Below are 21,713 nucleotides of genomic sequence, written 5' to 3' on the forward strand. Positions count from 1 at the left end.
CTTTTTAAGAAAACTACTAATCAGTGAGGTTAACCGGGAAAGGGAGCTTCAATTTGCTAGGGAGCACAAAGATTAGACTCTGGAGCATCATGTGGCCAGATGAGTCTAAATCTACCCTGTTCCAGAGTCATGGGCACATCAGGGTAAGACGAGGGGCAGATGAAGTGATGCACCCATGATGTCTAGTGTCTGCTATACAAGCCTGTGGGAGCAGTGCCATGATCTGGGATTGCTGCAGTTGCTGAGGTCTATATTCAACAACAGTATGCCCAAAGAATGACCATGTTATTCCATCAAAGATTTTTTTCTTCCTATATGTTTAAGAAAACGATTTTATGGTTGAGCATGTTGATTAAAGTAAAGCCTCAAGATGAGGATGTTTTTACAAATTTTAAATTAAGACCTTCGAATGCAACACGGACGTCACCAGGCCTCTGAGCCCCTTTTTAAACGTCGACCCCCTGCTGCCTTCATGTATTCCCGGAAATACTGGCTTTTTAGCTGTTTTCTAACGTTTCGTTAATGTGAGTTTTCCTAATTTCTCCAGAAGCTACACCTTCTCTTAAATAATGATAAAAAAAATATTTATAGATATATGTGTTAAATAATAGAAATGAATATATACAGATATCTTAGCGGTTTAAGTGAGTATGTTTGGCGAGGATCCGTTGCGCACTAGGACCCGTCCGACGCTTGTGCGTCAGATGACGAAGCAGTCAGTTAAATGCGTCGCGAGACCGTCCGGCCCGAAGCCTTTTCAGCTCGACGCCAAAACGGATGTCCCTGCTGGAAGAGAGAGAGGCCCATGTCTGAAAACCCAGACAGACCAGGTCACATTTCCACAGAAAGTCAACCACACGCGAGTACGTCGGTCGAGCTAGAACAGGTAATATATGTATTTATATTTTCGGCGTCTTAAAAATGCCCTTTCCTCTCCGGGAGAAGCACGGCAGCGAGCCGTTTGAAGACAAACGTGGGCTTATGTTATTTCTTTATCCGCAGCAGCAGCAGCAGCAGCAAGATGGAGTGTGAGTGGAAGCCAGACGAGCAAGGACTTCAACAAATTTTACAGCTGCTCAAAGAGTCTCAGTCGCCAGATACGTCCACGCAGAGATCCGTCCAGCAAGTATCCTTTTTTTAAAAAAAAAAAAAAAAAAAGAAAAAACAGACATGGATCCTAAAATGTCTTATTAACAATAAGACAAAAACACAGAAAGCGGACTCAACAGGCTAGCGGTGGCTAATGCTAACTGGGGTGGTTACCGTTACAAGAAGGTAAAGCTCACGCTGGTGCTGATCAGTTGGCGTTTTTTTTTGTCTCCAATAAACACAACACACTGCCATCAAATCAGGTTAGGATTCTTGGAATTGCTTGATATTGATGGTTTATATCATCATGAATGTACATTTTAATGCAAGGCTAGTAGGACTGCTAGCTGTCTTTCAAGCCCACGCCACACGTAGGTTTGATCCAGCAATTAACCGCCGCCCTGTGTGTGTGTACCTTTTGCGTTGTGCTCCAGTGAAGGGAAAAAAACAGGTCAACCAATTTAGAGCCGACTAATTCCTGCACACACTCATACAAACCCGTATCTGCAAGCGGGTGATTAATAGAAATTAGCCTTTGCAAAACGTGACATTCGTTTGGGGCTGATGTTTCCAAAACAAACGGAGCTCAACTGAAATCCAGACAGGAGGGTGCCACCATGCATCAATTAGTGTCATGTAGATCTAATTCTATACCATAAACATAAGGACGATCCGCCAATAACTGCCATGGTGCTACAATCATATTTTACACTAAGGAAATAGGTCGCCATGTTAAATAAAGACATTAAATTGAATGAGGATGACAGCGTGTACATAAAATGTAGAATTCTTTTGTGAAACAGACAGAAATAAATGGATTAAATCTATGCCATGTGTGCTGCTCTTCGTACACTTGCAGGGATTACAAATAGATGCCACAAATTCAAACAATTTAAAAAAAAAAAATCAAACTCCACTCACTTTAACGACCCCGTAGCCAGATTAAAAGGCTTGCAGCAACATACTTAAATGCTTTATTAGCATGACATGCGCCTTTTTGCATCGTCATTGTCAAACACTAACGTGTCACAGAACTTCGCCACCGTTTGCATCCATCATCCGATGTCATGTGTGCTTTTGTTTCTGGTTGCATTCTGATCCTAAATGATGTGCTTATGTAACACTTCATATACACTGCGCCGTTAGCTCGTAGATGGGCTGCTCTTAAAGACCCCATCTGGCTCGGTACGTACAGTATTCAGTCATGCACAATGACACGTTTATGACTCCCCTCACACATGCGCACACACGTGCACACAAACACACACACATTACGGTTAAATTACACCACTGCACGAGCATCATTCTACCTTCCTTTCCTCTGATGCCTTTTTTGCATTATTCCCTTGTTACAAATCTTTTTAACATGCCGCGTGCACAGTTGTTGTCCTCCTCAACCGTTTTCCCCAGAGACTCGAGCAGCTCAACCAGTATCCAGACTTCAACAACTATTTGATATTTGTTTTGACGAAGTTAAAATCGGAAGGTAAGTTTGCCTGCCTGTTCCTGCGAGTCTGCACCGTGTCCCGCTGTCATCTCAACAGTCCTGGACACTGTTAAACGTCCGACCCGTCTTTTTATGTAACTGCTCAGTAACAGGTCGGTCTGGCTGTGATTCGGGTGACCCGGTGGCATCTTTACCACAGTTGATGTGGCAGTCAGAATATGGGTCACTCTAATTTTAAACCTAATTCCTGGCACCGCTCAACTTTTGGCTTGACTGTCTGCGCAGTAGATGACCCAAATGTTAAGTGGTGTTAAGACTTTTGAGGATGATGCTGCATTACTGCTCTGCGCTCGGATGCAACGAGCAGCGAATATTTAAAGATTCTTTATTTCTGTCGCAAAATCCGTTGAGATATTAGTAGCTTGTTTATAACAAGACTGTTATGTGTCGTATTATTCATGTTTATAGTGTTAGCGTCTCACTGGACACATCACCAGATTGTGCTGATGTCATGCAGCTCGTGTGCATGGCGCTGTGTTGATTTAAAAGGAATGTAATGGCAGTAAAGATAATTGAATGACTGAGTCACCATCCTTTCCGAACGCAGCAGCCTTCAGCCTGAATTCTACCGACGTATCTGCCTCACAGCCAGCGCGCTATTTCACATTTCATTCCTTTTGTCTCCCAAGACGAACCAACTCGGTCCCTAAGTGGCCTGATACTGAAGAACAATGTGAAAGCTCACTATCAGAACTTCCCTAACGGCGTGTCTGATTTCATCAAGAGCGAGTGCCTCCAAAACATCGGAGACTCTTCTCCTCTCATTCGAGCCACTGTGGGTAAGTCTGCAGAATATAAAGCCTTGCTTGTTAAGATGCTGCAGGAGGTTATTACTCATTATAGATGTGATGTCCATGCATATTAAGCTCGCTAACCTTTTTATATCAGGACAATGTCCGCCATGGTCCTATATTGTCTTGCTATTAAGCTGCACAGATTTCAGGATGTGTCTTAAATGTTTGACGAAAATGATTTTTTTAACAATATTGGTGTATATGGATATAATACTTGTCCAAGCCAGGATCGTTTCCATGTCGATCTCTCCTCATTATAGCAGATTTGTGTAAATGGCACTTGCCCAGAGCACCCAAACTCTGTCAACCATTTATTTATTTATTTATTATTCATAAATGCTCGTATCTCACTTTCTTGAAGAACGTATGTTTCTTTTTCCATCCCGTTATTATTTCAGAATTCAACTTTACATGTGATATAAAAAATAATAATATTGTGATTTCTATTTACTTATTACTTTACTTATCTACTTATAGCTGAACAGTCATTCAAGCATCTTCAGGCTTATTTGCTCAAGTAAATAAATTAAAATGTGTGTTTTGCTTTTGTTTTTTTAAACGATGCTGCTTACTGAAGGCATATACGTGAACCTAAGCATTTTATTAATTTCCGCTCACCTGCCTGAACAGGTATCCTCATCACTACAATCGCCTCCAAGGGAGAGCTGCAGAACTGGCCCGAGCTCCTGCCTAAACTCTGCCTGCTGCTGGACTCTGAGGACTACAACACATGTGAGGTGAGGATAAACAATTTAGATGTTGGAGCTTGCGCAGTGTTGGGGTTCGGTTGCGTACTTAAGACATTGCGTAATCCTACCCATGAAAAATGTTTTGCAGTAATCCCAAATGTTAATTTTCAATCTGAGTAAACCAACTAAGATTAATTTGATTAACCTGAAACAAGGACGAAACATTAGGTGTGAATTATTTTCAGTAAAATCAATCTGTATGGTCTCTGACTGCCTTAAATGACCAGCATTAAACATAATATGTGGCAGTAGCACAGCACAATGAATTTACCTCTTGGGGACTAATAAAGTAATCTGAATAGATTTGAACAATTCCACTTTGCTTTGTGTGGACATGATGCTACATCTTGTATTGCTGTGATTTGGCAGGGACTCTGTTTTAGTTGGCACGTCTACAGCCCTTCCCTTGATTTATTGAGCACTTTGAGCTCATCAGATGTTTCACAAAATGTATTGTTTTGTTTTTTTGCGACAGCCTTTTGCTGTTCGATCAAGAAAGGGAATGTCAGAGATTAAAGCCTCACACATTTGTGACCGTATGTTACAGGCGAGTGCGTTTTCCCCCGTCTGAGCGCACAGCGCGTGTGTCTGTTTTTAATTTATTTATTTAGGAACAGGGAAGAAGAGCTAGGTCAGCTATAAAGCAGCATCTGGATCACATCCTGCTGGCTGGATGAGCTCACAGCTGGAGCAGCAGCCACGGATTACGGATAATTCGACTCAAAATCGTTTACTCTCTTTCCATCTCTTTTTTTTTTTAACCAGAAAAACATATGACCCCATTTTCTGACATGTCGCGCATCATAACCCAGAATAGCTTTTATAATGTGCACATCAGCAGAAGTACTGCAAGTTCTTATTTTCTCTCCTCATCAGAAAAAAAACTTTATCTTCCCTGATTGATCTGCGATATAATATCACCAGTTCTTGGTGGTATCAGCCCGTTTATATTGAAATGAGGGCTAAACGCTCCCTTGCAGCGCCCACTGAAATTTCATCATAGCACGGTGTGGCTGTCGGCTGCACCTATACTTGTGCCGAACCCCCACCCACCCCCCCAACGAACGTTAATATACTGTCAGCTGAGCTACTATAGGGAAGGTGGATGCACGACACTGGAGATCACGCACAAACGAGCTTGTTGAACCGTTCAGCTGTATGAAAGGGCAAATGAAATGTATCCTGTCAGGATTACTCATCAGCGCTCCGAGTAGGAATGTCCATTTGAATTTCAGTGGGCTGCTTGAAACCTAAGGAAGAGGTGTGACTGGAGAGAGGAGAGGAGAGGAGAGGGGGGGGGGGAAAAAACCAATCTCTTTGTAGGACCACTACCAGCCTCTCTTTCAAAGCTCATTCAGAAGCAGAGATTTAGGTCAGCTATTTACTGCAGAGGATCTTATAGTTATGTGTGTGTGTGTGTGTGTGTGTGTGTGAGGCTTAACTCAGCCAACCAAATGTAGCAACCCCTCATAAGACTCGGTATGTTTTTGGAAAGCAGCCATGGAGCCTGGAAAGCTTCTTAATGTGTGAGGTTGAAGATGGTTACGTTGGTGGTAGATGACGGGAAAAAAAACACGTCTACTAATTCTGTAGCTGAAGGTGCATAACATTTATTTTTAAATGCTATTATAAAATGTATAAATAGTGTGCAGGATGTTTATGTGGAGTGTGTTTGACATTGGACCCTGGTAAAGGTTTTTTTTTTTTTTTTTTTTTTTTAATTCTTGTAATAGCCGGTCAATGGCACCAGTGTGGCTGTATTGAGAGCGCAGACAATTATCCCAGTAATGTTTATGCTCCCATGATATGGATTTTCTGCTAAGAGACAGACAAATTACAGCTGTGGGTTTAACCGATTTGCAGCTGAAGTTCCTGCTTACGTGCAAGTGTTGTGATAAATGTGAACAGGTGCTATGTTGCATAATAATCTGCATTCTTTCACGCTGCCAAAAACCAATACAAATTAATGAGCTGTGTTTTAACCAATGCAGGGAGGGGGAAAACACACTTGGGTAGTCTTACAGCTACGCATGTTTCTCGACAAATGCCTAAATTCTTGTTAAATGTTCATCCTTCAAAGTTATTTCTGCTATTTTTTTCTCGTAAATAATAAAATTGACTGTGGTCAGACGCCGTATAGGGACTGTGTTGCTGCTACTCTTCTTTCCGTCACTGCACAAAGCCTGAACAAATGATTTGATCTGGTCATAATGAACTCCAAACAGAGCGACTCCAGATCACAAATCCACTATTGAAAATTTGTCAACAACATTTTTTAATAGACTCAAACGATATATGTATATTCTAAAGGGTTTAATGTGTCCTGGTCTCCACAGATGTGTTTAAATCACCGTGTGTGCCGCTGGCTCTGCGTTGACTGTCCCCTCGATAGTACACGGGGACATTGATGTCTATTTTGGGGGTATATTTGTCGAAGGCCAGTGTACAGTTTCTGGACTGTATGCGCTGTGCAATGTAAGCAATGAGAAACTTGTGAATGCATGTTGGCCTTAAGCCATTCGATCACTATACATGTCCTCCGTGTTGTCCGGCCTGTAACCATCATTACACCGTTAGTGATTCATCCTCTCCAGGGGAACTCAGCGGTCGCATACTGAACAGTAATGGCTGCTGATGCAGGGCGTGTGCTGCTGTAATGTGTTCAGTGAAGTCGCTGCCTTTCTTTTCTTTTTTTTTTTTCCATGTAAACATAATTTAGAAAGGAAAAACAATTTGTCACTCCGGTAATACGTTCGCGGTTTGTACCGTGAAACGCTGCCCTTCTCTGCGTACTCTATAAAAAGAAACAAGCAGGTGTTGGTGGATGGCTTTATATAGGTTTCTCTTGAGAGCAGTTTTACTATTTCGATTCCTGGTGGTAGCGGCGGCGGCGCAGCGCAGAGGGCAAGCGATCGCGTATGGTAATGCTTCGTCACCTCGGCCGCTCGTTCGTCCCGGCGCGTGACTCAAATTTCCACGGCATCGGTCTGTAGGAGCTGCTCGGTTGACTAAATGCATATTTCCTTTTTGCCCTGGCATGCAGTCATCAGCGTGACTTACATACTTGCGCTGAATGACCTTCAGTGGCAGGACTTGAAAAGGAGGATTACACTTCAGACACTTGGGCATCGCTGGAACGCTCGCGGGGCCACTCCCAGTCCTCCGGTCTTCTCTCTCTCTGTTGACACACTGATATGCAAATGCCTATATTATGTTTTGATGTCAGTGGGAGCCACCTTGTGTCTTGCTGGTCACGTTTTTCCAAGTTATTAGTTGTAATGGAGTAAGAGTTGAGCATACACTCTACCTAGAGTGCAAAAAAAAAATATATATATATAGCAGAATTGAAGATTGACGTTATTATTTTTGACAAAATGAGGCTCAATATGAAAGGCTAATCAGATTATATACTTTTTAAAATATCCCCAAAAGTCATATCCTGTTTTGCCCAAGAAATGACAACTCATAAAACTAAAAACATATAACTATAAATGAATTATCCTTATAAGATGACCAAAGGCAATGACTCCTCATGAGACTTTTGAAAAGCAGCTTGGAGGCTGGAAAGCTTCTTAATGTCCGAGCTTGAAGATGGTTAAGTTGGTGCTGGATGAAAAAGCGTCTTTTTGTTTAGTTTCTTTAAGCCAACTGATGGTAATTTGACAATTTAAATGGAGCCATTTTGCTTGTTTTTTTTTTTTTTTTTATGTCTTTCCCCCGTCTGTGCCATTCGGTTTCTAATTCCGTCCTGAAACATCCCGTTCCGTCTCCGAAAGCCGTTTTCTCGCAGCCTGCCGGTCGGAATCCTTACGAGACAAACGCATTATTCTCCATAATTGCCCTTCGCCTCCTCCCGTCTGCGACCTTCACGCCGCCTCTACCTCCACCAGCCTCGTCTCATTTCATAGCGCGGCCTTTTTTTTTTTTTTTTTTTCTTTCTTCTCGTACCCTTTTCTTCTGAGACCGCTGTATATCTGCTGTCATCTGAAAGGAATGCCGACATGGGAGCGGTTTCCATGGCAACACATTTCAGACGGCGTCGGTGCTGCGCTGTGCCGTTTCTTGTATCTGCTTCTCGGGCTGCATTTTTCTTTTTTTTTTTTTTGAGAGAGAGAGAGACACTGAAGTCTGCAGCAAACCGTGAGCATGCATACTAACCACCTGTCAAGCAGCTAATATCTGGAAGGAGGTGTGTGTGTGTGTGTGTGCGTGTGTGACCGCCTGCACGCACTTTGAAGGTTATTGGAGCAGAAATAAATTAATCCCATTGAAGCTCATGGATGAGTCGAATGTGCAAAAATTGGGATCGTTTCTTCCATGTCGAGTGTAGACACTATGCGTCCGTATGGAACAACGTTTGTTTGCTGGAGGGAATATTAAATGGGTCTTAGAACATACTAAGAATTTTTAGCCAACGCAAATCTAAAATATATTCCGTGTTAAGAAGCATTTTGCTATAAGCTGCAGTCTAACCCTGTGTTGAGGTTGCATATTGGAAAAAAGCTTTAGGGCTATACATTGGTGAACTTCCCTGTATAATTGGTACACTGAGGAATTCTCACTGCTTCTGTTTTTCCCCTTTGTCTCCAGGGAGCGTTCGGAGCCCTGCAGAAGATCTGCGAGGACTCCGCCGAGATCCTGGACAGCGACATGCTGGATCGTCCTCTCAACATCATGATCCCCAAGTTCCTGCAGTTTTTCAAGCACAACAGTCCTAAGATCAGGTATCAGTTCATTTTTATGAAGCGTAATGGAGAGTTCAGTCTGGATTTACTCATGTTATTGATGCGTTCTTTGGAAGATGCGTGGCGTTGCTTTTAAAATGTTTGAGTCATTGTTATAAATATATCCACAATTAGGTGCTACTATATTTATTGTTGTAAGTGATGTTGCTTCAGAGTTTCTACTTGTGGTGCAAATGTGAACACAAGCTAGTGAGGTATGCGGTTCTTCTGGTGGAGATCACCTGTGTGTTTTTACCCTCAGGGAGTCAGAACCGGTCCAAAAGTGGCTTTTTATGTTTATGTTTTCAGCGTCTTTCCTAGAGACAAGACAAACTAATCGCTCTATAATTCCTTCGTGCTACTGTCTCCTTCATGTTTGCTTTGGGATTCTCAGCCTCGAGACAATTTGCATTGTTATTGACGCCGTGTAATTAAAATCGAATTAACTATATACATTTCGAGTCCCAGTCCGTCGCCTCGCAACATGTTCGACAGAAGAAAAGAGCCGCTCGTATTCTGTGCTTAAATTAGCTAAGGCGGGTCAAACGAAAGTACAGAGGCCGCATTCATAGCGCGCGACATGTGAGGGGAAACATGTTGTTGTGCCTCCTAAGTGGTGTTTTTGTGTTGCAGGTCTCATGCCATCGCCTGCGTCAATCAGTTCATCATCAGCAGGACTCAGGCTCTCATGCTTCACATCGACCCATTCATCGAGGCAAGTCTCCACTGTGATGCATTGACACGGTTCGGGATCTTTTTGTGCCTACGTGCGGATCGACCCAAGTCATCATCATGTAATATGGTGTGAGGGACAAAATGATAACTGATGCAGTCACTGTTTCGCGTCGCCGCCTCTCACTTCTCTAAATGGTTGCAAGTGCACTGACAGGTTGTGGTTTACCTCTGTTTGTACCCACACAACAGTTCTCTCCCTTAGGCAAGTTCTTGCTTGCTACTACTGTGACTTCTTTTGAATCCCCCTTTAAAATGTTATTTATAAACACCCATGTGAGAAGGCAGTGTATGTTTTTACATAGCCCTTAACTTTTCAACTAATTTACTGAATATTAGAATGGAAAATGCATTGCTAATAAGCAACTTGTAAATGCACTGTGAATTCACAAGGGACTGAAGTGTTGAGTAAAAACACGGAGTCTTATGTGGCAACTTGGGTTCGAAACTCTTCGTAACAAACATGTTATTATGAGCTTATTGAATTGGGACAATGCACATTAATCAACACTGATGCGTTAGTCATCAGTGTAAATGCGCCGGACTCAGGACAAACGCTGATTTTCAGCCGTAGTCCCAACGTAGACACAGAGGACTTTAAAACAACAATCACACAATAGACAATTATAAAACCAGACACAGATAAATAATGACAAAACAAAAAAAAAAAAGCAGACAGACATTATGACAAAACATTTGACCCACAATTATATATTTAAAAAAACTTTAATTGACCAAGAACCCATCAGATTAAGAAAACTGTTTAGGCTAGAATACATGTCTGATTTGTTTTAAACTAGCGTTTGAGGTTTTTTATGAAAAAGGAAGTTGGAGTTGTGGTAACTTGTTCCAGGGAGACTTTAGTTCTCCGCCTCGGCACATCACAGTCACCTAGTTAGAGCTTCTTCGTCCTTGCATGAATTCATTCAGACAGGCGTCCATAAAGATTTGATAGCCGTCTAGATCAAGAATGTTATACTTTGTCAGGACATTACAATAATGGAAGTGAAGAGGTTTCCTGTGTTTTCCTGGGGCTGTGATAAGTAGGGGTAGTACTTGTAACTTGTGTCTTCCTAATGTCCCGTAGAACCTGTTTGCCCTGGCGACGGACGAGGAGCCAGAAGTGAGGAAGAACGTCTGCAGGGCTCTCGTCATGCTGCTGGAGGTTCGCCTGGATCGTCTCCTGCCGCACATGCATAACATCATAGAGGTGAGGAACTCCACGCAGGAGCGGACCATAAGTGCATACTGATGGTCTACCAAAGACACAAGAATAAATGCATTTATTTAAAGGAATAAACAGTTCCATAAAGGTCCCAATTAATTTAGATCTGTTTAAGAAATGATTCATTATTTCTGATCAATGAAACAATAACAACAAGTTTCACAAGCAAATGGTTTTGGGAATTAAAGTCTGGAAGTCAAAGTGATTCAGTGAAGATCACAAGTGCAAAAAATTAGATTTTTTTGGCAAGAACAAAAAATTTATGGAATGAAATGTTCAGGATTGTGAATGGTAGATGTAATTAAAGTTATTTCCTTTCCTTTTGTCTCAGTACATGCTGCAGAGGACTCAGGACCACGACGAGAATGTCGCCTTGGAGGCCTGCGAGTTCTGGTTGACGCTGGCGGAGCAGCCGGTGTGCAAGGAAGTGCTGTGTGGTCACCTCTCCCAGTAAGAACGCACACACACGCCTGTAATATACACACTCTACTCTAGCCTCAATTTAAAAAAGCAGTTGATTCATAGCAACCTTGGCAGGAAGTTGGTGAAGACCTTGTACCGAGATGATTTTTTTTTTTTCCTGGCCTCCCGATGGCTGATTAAGAACCCCACTGGCTGTTGACCTCAGCTGTAACATCTGTCACCACACTGTCACATTAAACTGTGCCCCCAGCGGGAACCAGGTGTGAGTGATTGCTCGTGAGCCCCGACCTACCCTTGCCCCGTGTTCTCATCATTTTTCCTCCGGCTTCTCTCCGCTGCAGGCTCACTCCGGTGCTCGTCAACGGAATGAAGTACTCCGAGATTGACATTATCCTGCTCAAGGTCAGTTTATACAGCCCTTATATGTGAACTTGGAGGTAGAGTGATGAATTGACTCCACCACTCAGGATGACGTGCGGTTTCAGTTGAGTCGTCTCAGATTCAAGTTTTTTCTGATTCTTCTCAGATTGAGTTTTTATGGTAAACTCATTCCAGTTGCGTTAAATGTAATGTTGTTTGAGATGAGTTTATTTAATGCATGTACCATCAGGGAGACATCGAGGAGGACGAAGCCATTCCAGACAACGAGCAAGACATCCGGCCGCGCTTCCACCGCTCCCGCACGGTGGCCCAGCAGCACGAAGGGGACGGGATCGAGGACGAAGACGACGACGATGACGAACTGGACGACGACGACACCATCTCCGATTGGAACCTGCGTGAGTTTAGCGCCGGTGTAAACAATGCTGCCCTCCCCCGTCACTTTCCGTTAAGCCTGCACTCTGAACGTGTATTGATTATTTGTGCTTGTTGTTGTGTCCGCGTCTCCGAACATCAGGCAAGTGTTCAGCAGCGGCATTGGACGTGTTGGCCAACGTGTTCAGAGACGATCTGCTGCTGCACATCCTTCCGCTCCTTAAAGAGCTGCTCTTCCACCCGGAGTGGGTGGTTAAGGAGTCGGGCATCTTGGTGCTGGGGGCGATAGCAGAAGGTAAGTGGTGTGGTCAGGAAGAAGGAACGGAACAAACGGTGAGAATATAAAGCAAGTCTGTTTGAAATGAAACCCCTCGCCTCCGTCTCCAGGCTGCATGCAGGGCATGATCCCATACCTGCCCGAGCTCATCCCCCACCTCATCCAGTGTTTATCTGACAAGAAGGCCCTGGTGCGATCCATCACCTGCTGGACGCTGAGCCGCTATGCACACTGGGTTGTCAGCCAGCCCCCAGACGTTTACCTGAAGCCTTTAATGACCGAGCTGCTCAAGCGTATTCTGGACAGCAACAAGCGTGTGCAGGAGGCTGCTTGCAGGTGAGAAAGAACTGATAAAATCATGTAATTTTACAGCACATTTGGAACCTTGCTGTGCGTCAGGATTGGCCGAGCCGCCCGTTACTTCAGGGATCCAGATTTCTCAGAATGCGCTTGAGAATTTTCTGTTACATGTTGGTTGAAGTTTTCTACCTCTTAACTTTTTAATTTTCTCCCCTCCCATCAGTGCCTTTGCCACCTTGGAGGAGGAGGCTTGTACAGAGCTGGTGCCCTACTTGGCATTCATCCTGGACACACTGGTGTTCGCTTTCAGCAAGTACCAGCACAAAAATCTCCTCATTCTTTATGACGCCATCGGAACGCTGGCAGACTCAGTGGGCCACCATCTCAATAAACCGGTACGCAGGACAGAAATACGCTCCCACTTTCACTTCTCATTTCTCTGTTAGTGCAACATTGGCACATATCATATACTCCCCCTTCCTCATTTTACTTTTATTGTGCCATTACTAGTAAATGCAGTTCTGGATATTAAAGTAAAGCAAGCCATACTTTAAAGCTGTATGTACTTGGAATGAGAATGAATTAAGCTGACGTATCTAATCTTAACAGGAGTACATCCAGATGTTGATGCCACCTTTGATTCAGAAATGGAATCAGCTGAAAGATGAAGACAAAGATCTCTTCCCTTTGTTAGAAGTAAGTATTTATGTCGTGCACAAAAATCAGTGGTAGTGTTTTCCAGATTGGCCGCTCGGTGTATTTGACCGTGTGTTTGTTCTTCTCAGTGTTTGTCGTCTGTAGCCACTGCCCTTCAGAGCGGCTTCCTGCCATATTGTGAGCCCGTGTACCAGCGCTGTGTCAACCTGGTCCAGAAGACCCTCGCTCAGGCCATGGTGAGTGTGAGTGTTTCTGTGCACATTCTTGTTCTTACTGTTTGCTGGCTTTCTGTAATTTATTCATATGAAATAGCAATATTTGAACTCCATAGATATTCGCTAAAGCTGAAGCTAAACTCTGCAAAATCTGTTTTTTCTTTTAGATGACAATAGGTGTGTTACATTTTCAATCTGCTGGCTGCTCTCAAGTGGTAAAAGCTTAAATACAGCAGGTTTAATGTGCATGTACACCAGTCAGCCACAACATTATGACCACTGACAGGAGATGTAAATGACATTAACCATCTTGTGACAATTCATAGAATGTGTTCTGCTGGAAAACCTTTGGACCTGGAATCATGTGGATGTTACTTGGACGTGTAGCCCCCACTTAGACCCCATAGCAATGACACAGCAGCTATCTCCAGCAGGATGCAGCCTGACACACACACAAAAACACTTTAGAAACAACTGATCTCCAAATTCAGTAGATCCCCAATTGATCAAGTATCTGTAAGATGATCCACAGAGGCCCCTCCCCTCAGACCAAAGGACTCAAAGACTCCCCACTATTAACATCCTGTTTCCAGACACCACAGGACACTCTAAAAAGGCCCATGTCTTTTTTCTGATGAGTCACAACTGTTTAGGAGGCACGAGGGTGACCTACACAACATTAGGACGGTGGTCACAATGTTATGCCTGATCTGAGTATAAATCTAAACCACAGATTTAAATGTGAGGATTTGTACCTGTAGAATTAAATATGGAAATGCTGCCACAAATTTTCAAACTATTCATTAGTTATTCACGTTAGTTAAATCTGATGGTGCCTTTTTTTTTTTCTTCCTCCTTATCTTTAGCTTCACCAGTCACAGCCCGACCAGTACGAGGCCCCGGACAAAGACTTCATGATCGTGGCTCTGGATCTCCTGAGTGGACTCGCCGAGGGTTTGGGAGGCACCATCGAGCAGCTGGTTGCCCGTAGCAACATCCTCACCCTCATGTACCAGTGCATGCAGGTGAGGAGCCGCCAGAGCGCGCGACGCTGTGAAGTGGGACACCGACGTCCGTTCCTAAACCATGTGTTTGTTCTCTCCACCTGCTCAGGACAAAATGCCCGAAGTGCGTCAGAGTTCGTTCGCTCTTCTCGGGGATCTGACCAAGGCTTGTTTCCAGCACGTCAAACCGTGCATCGGTACGTTCTGTGCAGCTCTGCTCTGAAGCACGAATTCCCACTAAGGTCTTGACAAGTCGCCAAGTGATTCCCTTTCCTTCTTTTCAGCTGATTTTATGCCTATACTGGGTACGAATTTAAACCCAGAGTTAATATCAGTGTGCAACAACGCAACGTGGGCAATCGGAGAAATAGCTATACAAATGGGTGAGTTTTTTTTTTCCCCACAACATGTCACTGTTTACACGGTCATTTATTTTGTTAAACCTCAACATAATCATCTTTCCTTCCTCATTAGGGCCTGAAATGCAGCCATACATTGCCATGGTGCTGCACCAGCTGGTGGAAATCATTAACAGGCCCAACACCCCAAAGACTCTACTGGAGAACACAGGTACCACTCGGTGGTAGTGCTGAGCCAGCCAGCCAGGTCGCCACTCACACACACACACACACACACACACACACAGACACACAGACACCAGCACAGATGACGGAGGAGCTCGTACAACTCAGGTCCAGCCAGCCAGAATTAACCAACACTGTGTAGGGTTGCTTGTCTTGCCCTGTTAATCTTTTTCAAACAGCCGCTCCCTGGGAATGAGCCTTACAGGTTTTGCTCGTTTCACGAAAGTATTTTCCAAATATTCGGGTGTTGATTTGCATCCGGGCAGAGTGGCCTGTAAGTTTGAGCTAAAAAGAAAAAAAAAAAAAACAAAAACCCTGGAGTGAAATTCTTGACACTGCTGAACTGAGCGAACCATGTAAGAGCCCAGTCTTTGGACTAATGTTGGACTGAGTGTGTGCACAATCAGGCGTAGAATATTGTGACAGAGCACAGACAGGCAGAAGACTTCATAGCCTCACATATTTACTGAACAGCTAAACGATAGCTAATCCCTAAAGGATTGAGAGAACAGACTAAATTTCTCCTAAATTCTCTAGGAGGTTACACTCTGCTCTTGTTTCTACCAACTGTAACGTATCTTTTGATGAGTCAGAGCGACGCATCCAAACAGAACGCGCATGCAAGGGTGAAGTGTGACCTGGTCAGACTAGAAGAAGAGAAACTAGGGACTCTGTAGACGTGTTCCTGTTTGTTTGCTGTCAGTTTATTCGTTGCTTTTATTTACTGTTCTTTAAATGTGGATGCATATCTGCCAATAGATGTTAAATGTTGTTAAGAATGGCCAATGTTTGATGCAGGATACGTGATAATTACCACTCTGGTCAAATCTCTCATTAAAAATCTGTTAACGTTTGAAATCTCCGACCAGGGAACCTGTTCAGAATTTGTTGAAAACGATTAACCAAAGAATGAATAAAAGCTGTTTGTTTTGTTTTTTTAGCTGTGTTTAAATTTGCCAAAGAGATTTCTAAAGAAAACTAAATTTTCCGTGCGGCCACCTAACGCCACAGTCCGAAGTGGGCGTGGCCGTGACATCCTGGAGCGCGTTCTCCGTTTAGCCTCCGATCATCTGATCCTGCACTGAACTTTTTTATTCTAATGAGCATACCATCTGCTTTCTGCATGTGTCATTGGACTGTTCATAAATGCCTGTTTGTTAATGAGAATGTTGCATAGTTTTGTGTCTTTTAAACTTAGGTCCTCCCTCCTTCTGCCTCATAAGAACCTGCTGTGCTGGATACTAGTCTCCCTCCATGTAGTTGGCTTGGAGTAATCTTGTCATTTCTTTTTCGAATAGAAAAAAAAAAAAACAACATTTCTGTTTCTTATGAAAATTAACATTTGTGAGTTTAAGGGAGAAATCTCATTTAAAAAAAAAAAAAAACAAATCCAAGTGATCTGCTCTTGTTTAGAACAGTCACTTGCACACGCTACACCTTTGCTAGCCTGTGTCTCGAAAGAACCTTTTCGATTCCATACGATTATACCGAAAGCAGATGCCATCGTTTGCCTTTTTTCTATGAATGTCGTGTCAAAGTTGTCAATGTGTTCTCCCTTAAACGTTGTTGTATGTCTTTTTTTAGAGTGTCATATTTTACATTCCTCCCCGCGCCTGAGCGGGGCAGCAATAATCGACGCTAGTGAAATCTTCTGTTTATTATCATACACAGATTCTGTTGATTTATGTCTCTGAGTTGTTTGTTTTTTCTTTATTTTTTCTCCTCCCCCTCCTCATTGCTCATGTCTTGGTTGGCGTTTGGTGGTGTGTAACCGTGATTGCGTTACCTTAGCAATAACAATTGGTCGTCTTGGTTACGTTTGTCCTCAAGAGGTGGCACCCATGCTACAGCAGTTTATAAGACCCTGGTGTGTATTATTCAATATTTTATTTAATTCATCTTCTCTGCTTTCTTCTTATCTTCTGTCACCTGTTGCTCTCCTCCTTCTCCTCCTCCTCCTCCTCTTCCTCACTCTTCTTCTCAAAAGAAGTCTTTTCAGTTGTTTTTTTTTTTCCTTTATCAGTTTGTAATCATTGCCAACCGTGTGACTAACCCTGTCCTCTTTTAGGTCCTACCTGTGATTTGTTTTTGCCTCAGTAGCACCTTCATGTTATTATACATTAAGTTGTTTAATTTCTAGTTTTTTGTCATTGTTAACTGTCGCTAACAACCTTTTTTTATATATAAAAAAAAAAAAAAAAAAAATATGCATGGGATCAGATTTGTCACATGCCTGCTGGTTCAACGACAGAGAAAGGAAGCGGTTCTTTTTGTCCCTTTCTCGTTTAGTTGGTAGTCACCCAGCTGCATGTGCCTGTCCCAAAAAAAAAAGAAATGAGCCCAGACCTTCTCTAGTCAATCTTTCAAAAAGTAATGTTATACTCAAGGTGCTATGATGAGGTTTAGCTGAACACGCTGCTCGTAGGCGACGGTTATTAGACGTCGACGAAGCCGTGTTAAATGTTAAAACTCGTTTTACTTTAAGCTGTTTTTGTGTGCATGCTTCTTGTGTCGTGTTAATCTCAAGTCATGTTAGACGCAGTCGTCATGCGGATGTATGCGTAGAGATGTTTTTACGATTTAAGGAAGCCGAGAGTTGAAAAGAAAAAAAAAACACATTTGAGTCGAGGGAGGCAATAATAATAATAGGCTGTATTTAATTTTTCTCAAAAAATTGTGTTAGCGTCAGCTGAAACTGCTGCTGGACGATTCCTTCCTGTGTGCGTGGTGTTAAATCGGACCTGTTCCTTGTTGTCAGGTGCACTTCTCTACGAAATATAAGAGACAACGAGGAGAAAGACTCGGCGTTCAGAGGCATTTGCACTATGATCAGTGTGAATCCAGGAGGTGTAGTGCAGGTGAGGTGGTCATGATGTTTATTAACGGCTCTGGAAGTCGAAACGTTTGCCTCACCTCTCCTCTCCGGAACAGGATTTTATATTCTTCTGCGACGCGGTGGCCTCCTGGGTAAACCCAAAGGACGATCTCAGAGACATGTTCTACAAGGTAAAAGCTCAAAAACATCCAGACACTAAACTGGTTGTCATGCTTTTTTCCCCCCCTAGTGGTCAGATGGAGGAGTGGCAGCTCCAGTTATTAATAACAGTGCTTGGTTATAACTCGATATAAACGTTTCCTGGTGTTCAATTTTTAGATCCTTCACGGCTTTAAGAACCAGGTGGGAGAGGAGAACTGGAGGCGCTTCTCAGATCAGTTCCCGATGCCGCTGAAGGAACGGCTGGCAACCTTTTACGGGGTGTAACTGTTTCCACAGCACTGTGCCTCATCACTGGGGTGAGTTAAGACGACGAGCGAAACGCGGTGAAATGTAAAGACACGTCGTGTTCTAACGAGGCCTCTCTCTTTTCTCTGCGCAGGTCATTCACTACGGGAGACAATATAGGAAACCATCCCAGGGAACATGTTACCCTTAACTGGGGGGAAGGGTCAGCCTGCTGAGGGAAGGGAAGGGGTGGCGACCCCTTACCCGACCTGGTGGACGGGGTGGGAGGGAAGCTGGTAGCTGCAGTTCTCAGTGCCCCTACGGCTACAGGCTAGTGGGGGAAAGGGACGGGCAGATCCACCTTTTTATCATGGGAGGAAAAATTCATTTAATCACATCTCAATCACAATGGAAATTATTCCCCCTTTTTTTTTTGTCTCGATTTATTCCCCAAATATCTTATTTTGTGGACTGCTAAAAAAGAAACGTAAGGAAAAGATGGAACTCATTGGGGGAGGGCGGGAGGGGGTTGGTTAAAGGATGAAAAATGTTTTTAGGCAGAAAAGCGGTCGTCAGGGCTGAGGTGCATTTATTAAGAAGGTTGTTCTTAAATTAAAATTATTAGTTGAAGGTTTGTCAAGATTTTTTATTTTCTCCAAAGAGAGAGGTTAGCTTAAAGCTAAGGAATAGCAGATAAGAATGCATTTTATTGGATCCCAGAACTATTATTATTATTATTATTATTATTTTGTTTGTTTTAAACGCTGCATATCACAGAATAAGTCATCACCAGTTTAGTTCCCGTAGCCGGACGGAGGCTGTAAATTTACGGCCTCGGAGAGCACAAGGATTTCTTTTAAGAGCAGCTTTTTTTCTGGGAATAGGTAGCATGCTTATATCATTGTGGAAAGCTGTTGAACATTAGTGATGTGTGTTGACGGCTGTCATTGCCCCTTGTTTTTTTTTTTTTTTTTTTTTTTTTTCCCGATAAGATTCTACTTTTTGGTCTCGTAATTTGTATTTACAGTACTTTTTTTTTTTTTTTCTACCGGAGGAGGATGACGTCGCTGTCGGCTGTGATGTAGCATGACGGGGTTTACACGCTCGCTTTAGGAGACGTGCTGTAACTTTTGGAGTGACTCTCTTTCGGTCTTGTGGTGTGGATGTGACGCGGACATTCATGGGCAAGCATATCGAAGCTTTAGAGGCTTACGGTCCTTTTGTACCGAAGGATTAAGTGAAGGAGAAGCATGCGGGTTAGCGTCCTGTGTGTGTGTCATCGTTATCTTTTTTGTTTTTTTTTTATGGAATTAACCCCACTATGACACAAATGGCGTCTCGCCGATCGTCGTGACTTTGGCTGTCGGAAAACATACAAACCATCAAACCAATGTTCAATATGTTTTATTTCTCAATGTGCTGAAGTTTCCTTATTGGTCGTTTAGCTTCTTCTTGTGCGAACAGCATGATCTAGAGGGTGACTGTGTCATGTTTCGGGTGGTTGTCACTGTGGGGTACTTGGATGCTTTCATCTCTTGCATGTTGGTGGCCCCTCACAGCCCAACATATAGCGGGGAAGGAGGGGAGGGAGGGAGGGAGGGGGAGAGGGACGGGGAGCTTCAATTTAAGATATTAAAAAAAGAAAAAGTAAAAACAAGTACATAGTTAACCATTTATGTATTGCAACACTGGGACTTTTATAGCTTCACGTGACTCTTGCTGGAGTGTTCTCCCTAAACTACGACCCCCCCATAGCTGGATGTATAGTTTTTAAATACTGTGAAAGAATGTTAATGTCTCTGCTCGTTTTGCGCTGTTATATTTTTTAAAAAGTGTCTAAGTGTAAGTTACAGCTAGCCTGAATGTATTCCATGATGGGTAGGAGTGATAGGAAGAGTTTTTTTTTTTTAATTATTATTATTATTATTTTATTTTACGCCCAGCCAGTCGTTTTTCCTCTGCTGGTCGGAGTAATAACTGCAGTATTTGATGATTTTTTTTTTTTTTTTGCACATGACATGCACTCGAAAAATTTTAATTGCAAGTGCTTGAAATGACCGATGTAGCCAAACCCTTCAGAATATGACCTTAGTGTTAACACACAATATTGAGTAAGGATTGCTGCTAAAAAAAATAAAATAAATAAATAAAAATAAAAAATGTATTTACCCTAATGCAATAAGTGTCTCGATGCAGTTGGGTTATTAGATCATATAGGAGTAGTTTAACGTGTTAGGTGAACTCTGACAATATGAAACTTAGGTTTGATCGTTTAACACAGGATAGGCGCTAACTACGAGCTAATAATTCATCATGGAATACAAAGGCAAATCCCTGTATGTGTCACATCATTTTGTGTTTCGAAGTGATTTTTGTCTGTCACATTCCAGCTGTTAGGCATGCGAATAATGGAGTAACCACGGCTTGATGGGGCGTGTGTGTTCTTTCATCGGAAGGTTCTACAAAACACATGAAAACAACCCCCCCGTTATTACTGTGCTGTATTTCTGACTGGACTGCTGCTAAACATTGTAGTTGTTTTTTCACCACTTGAATATGTGTTTTCTATGTGTTAACCTCAGGTTGTTTGTGTCCAGTGTAATTATTATTATTATTTTTTGTTTCTATCATTTCCCCCCAATGTGTACGCCTTTATGCATCTTCTCCTCAGCAACTCAAGATTAGTTTAAAAAAAACGAAATAAAATTAAAAAAAAAGCTCACCCTTCATATTAGACGTGGATGAAACGTGGGTGTTAGTTAGTTAGCGTTAACGCGCGCAACACTGCTAGCCGTCAAAATGGGTGCAAAGCAGAGGGTAAGAACAATTCAGAAATGGTAACTTGCACATACTTTATGTACTTTTTGTCAAAAGCGATTGTGGCGATGACTACGGTAAATAGTGTAAACTACACAATGCCTTGAGGGGTCTTGTTGGTGTTTTGCGATAGATATACAGTATGCTGTATCTAAAAAGAAGCAAGAGACGCCTCGCTTAAAAGCGAAGGAATAGCCTGACGACTCGATGATGTGAACGTACCGTTTGCAGACATAAGTTTGACTTTCTACGAAGCTTTATCGAAATTTGTATTTTATAAAGCACCCACCAATATTAAGGAATGTCTAGTCAACGAGCTCCTGGATTCTGTAATTCAATTAGCCTTTAAAACTTGATTAGATTATCTGCCTTCATCTTTTTTGCTAATAAAAGCAAAAACATCATTTTGATAGATATGGTTTGATTTTTTTTTATTATTATTTTTATTTTAATAAGCTGCTGAATTTAAAAAAAGAAAAAGAAAAAAAACTTTTTTGGGGCCACCAAATATTTTGGATCATGCAAAGACTCTATATTGTACTGTAGTAATTTTGTAATATTTGTAAGACGATATAGTGGGTGTGACTGGTTACCATTGCTTGAATCTGTACATTGTTCCAATAAATTGTTTACATTA

At 42.5% G+C, this 21,713-nt stretch overlaps 1 protein-coding gene across 5 annotated transcripts; it reads left to right on the forward strand.

Annotated features, from left to right (window-relative positions):
- The first annotated feature begins 719 nt into the window (after positions 1-719).
- Positions 720-21,713, forward strand: tnpo1 (transportin 1). 5 transcript variants are annotated; one of them, XM_047569531.1, is made up of 25 exons: positions 720-886; positions 1,003-1,126; positions 2,500-2,575; positions 3,226-3,375; positions 4,021-4,127; positions 8,730-8,863; positions 9,497-9,578; positions 10,683-10,805; positions 11,152-11,270; positions 11,585-11,645; positions 11,854-12,022; positions 12,142-12,294; positions 12,387-12,612; positions 12,800-12,971; positions 13,186-13,272; positions 13,362-13,475; positions 14,315-14,473; positions 14,562-14,649; positions 14,737-14,835; positions 14,927-15,022; positions 16,828-16,903; positions 17,795-17,894; positions 17,968-18,042; positions 18,191-18,330; positions 18,414-21,713. In XM_047569531.1, exons 2-24 carry the CDS (start codon positions 1,022-1,024, stop codon positions 18,296-18,298), a joined length of 2,679 nt encoding a protein of 892 aa, XP_047425487.1. In that variant the 5' UTR covers positions 720-886; positions 1,003-1,021; the 3' UTR covers positions 18,299-18,330; positions 18,414-21,713. The 5 variants fall into 5 exon arrangements, 4 of the variants coding, with proteins under 4 accessions (XP_047425487.1, XP_047425489.1, XP_047425490.1 ...); XM_047569533.1 differs by having other exon boundaries at positions 13,362-13,469; XM_047569532.1 differs by having other exon boundaries at positions 743-886; positions 1,006-1,126.

This window comes from Mugil cephalus, chromosome 19 (assembly GCF_022458985.1).
Source record: "Mugil cephalus isolate CIBA_MC_2020 chromosome 19, CIBA_Mcephalus_1.1, whole genome shotgun sequence".
NCBI lineage: Eukaryota > Metazoa > Chordata > Actinopteri > Mugiliformes > Mugilidae > Mugil > Mugil cephalus.

Excerpts from the sequence above, each read along its gene's own strand:
- tnpo1 (XM_047569531.1), top strand. The coding sequence starts at position 1,022 with ATGGAGTGTGAGTGGAAGCCAGACGAGCAAGGACTTCAACAAATTTTA. Across the intron at positions 13,273-13,361 it reads ATCTCTTCCCTTTGTTAGAA|TGTTTGTCGTCTGTAGCCAC; the intron begins GTAAGTATTTAT and ends TGTTCTTCTCAG. Across the intron at positions 15,023-16,827 it reads GACTCTACTGGAGAACACAG|CAATAACAATTGGTCGTCTT; the intron begins GTACCACTCGGT and ends GCGTTACCTTAG.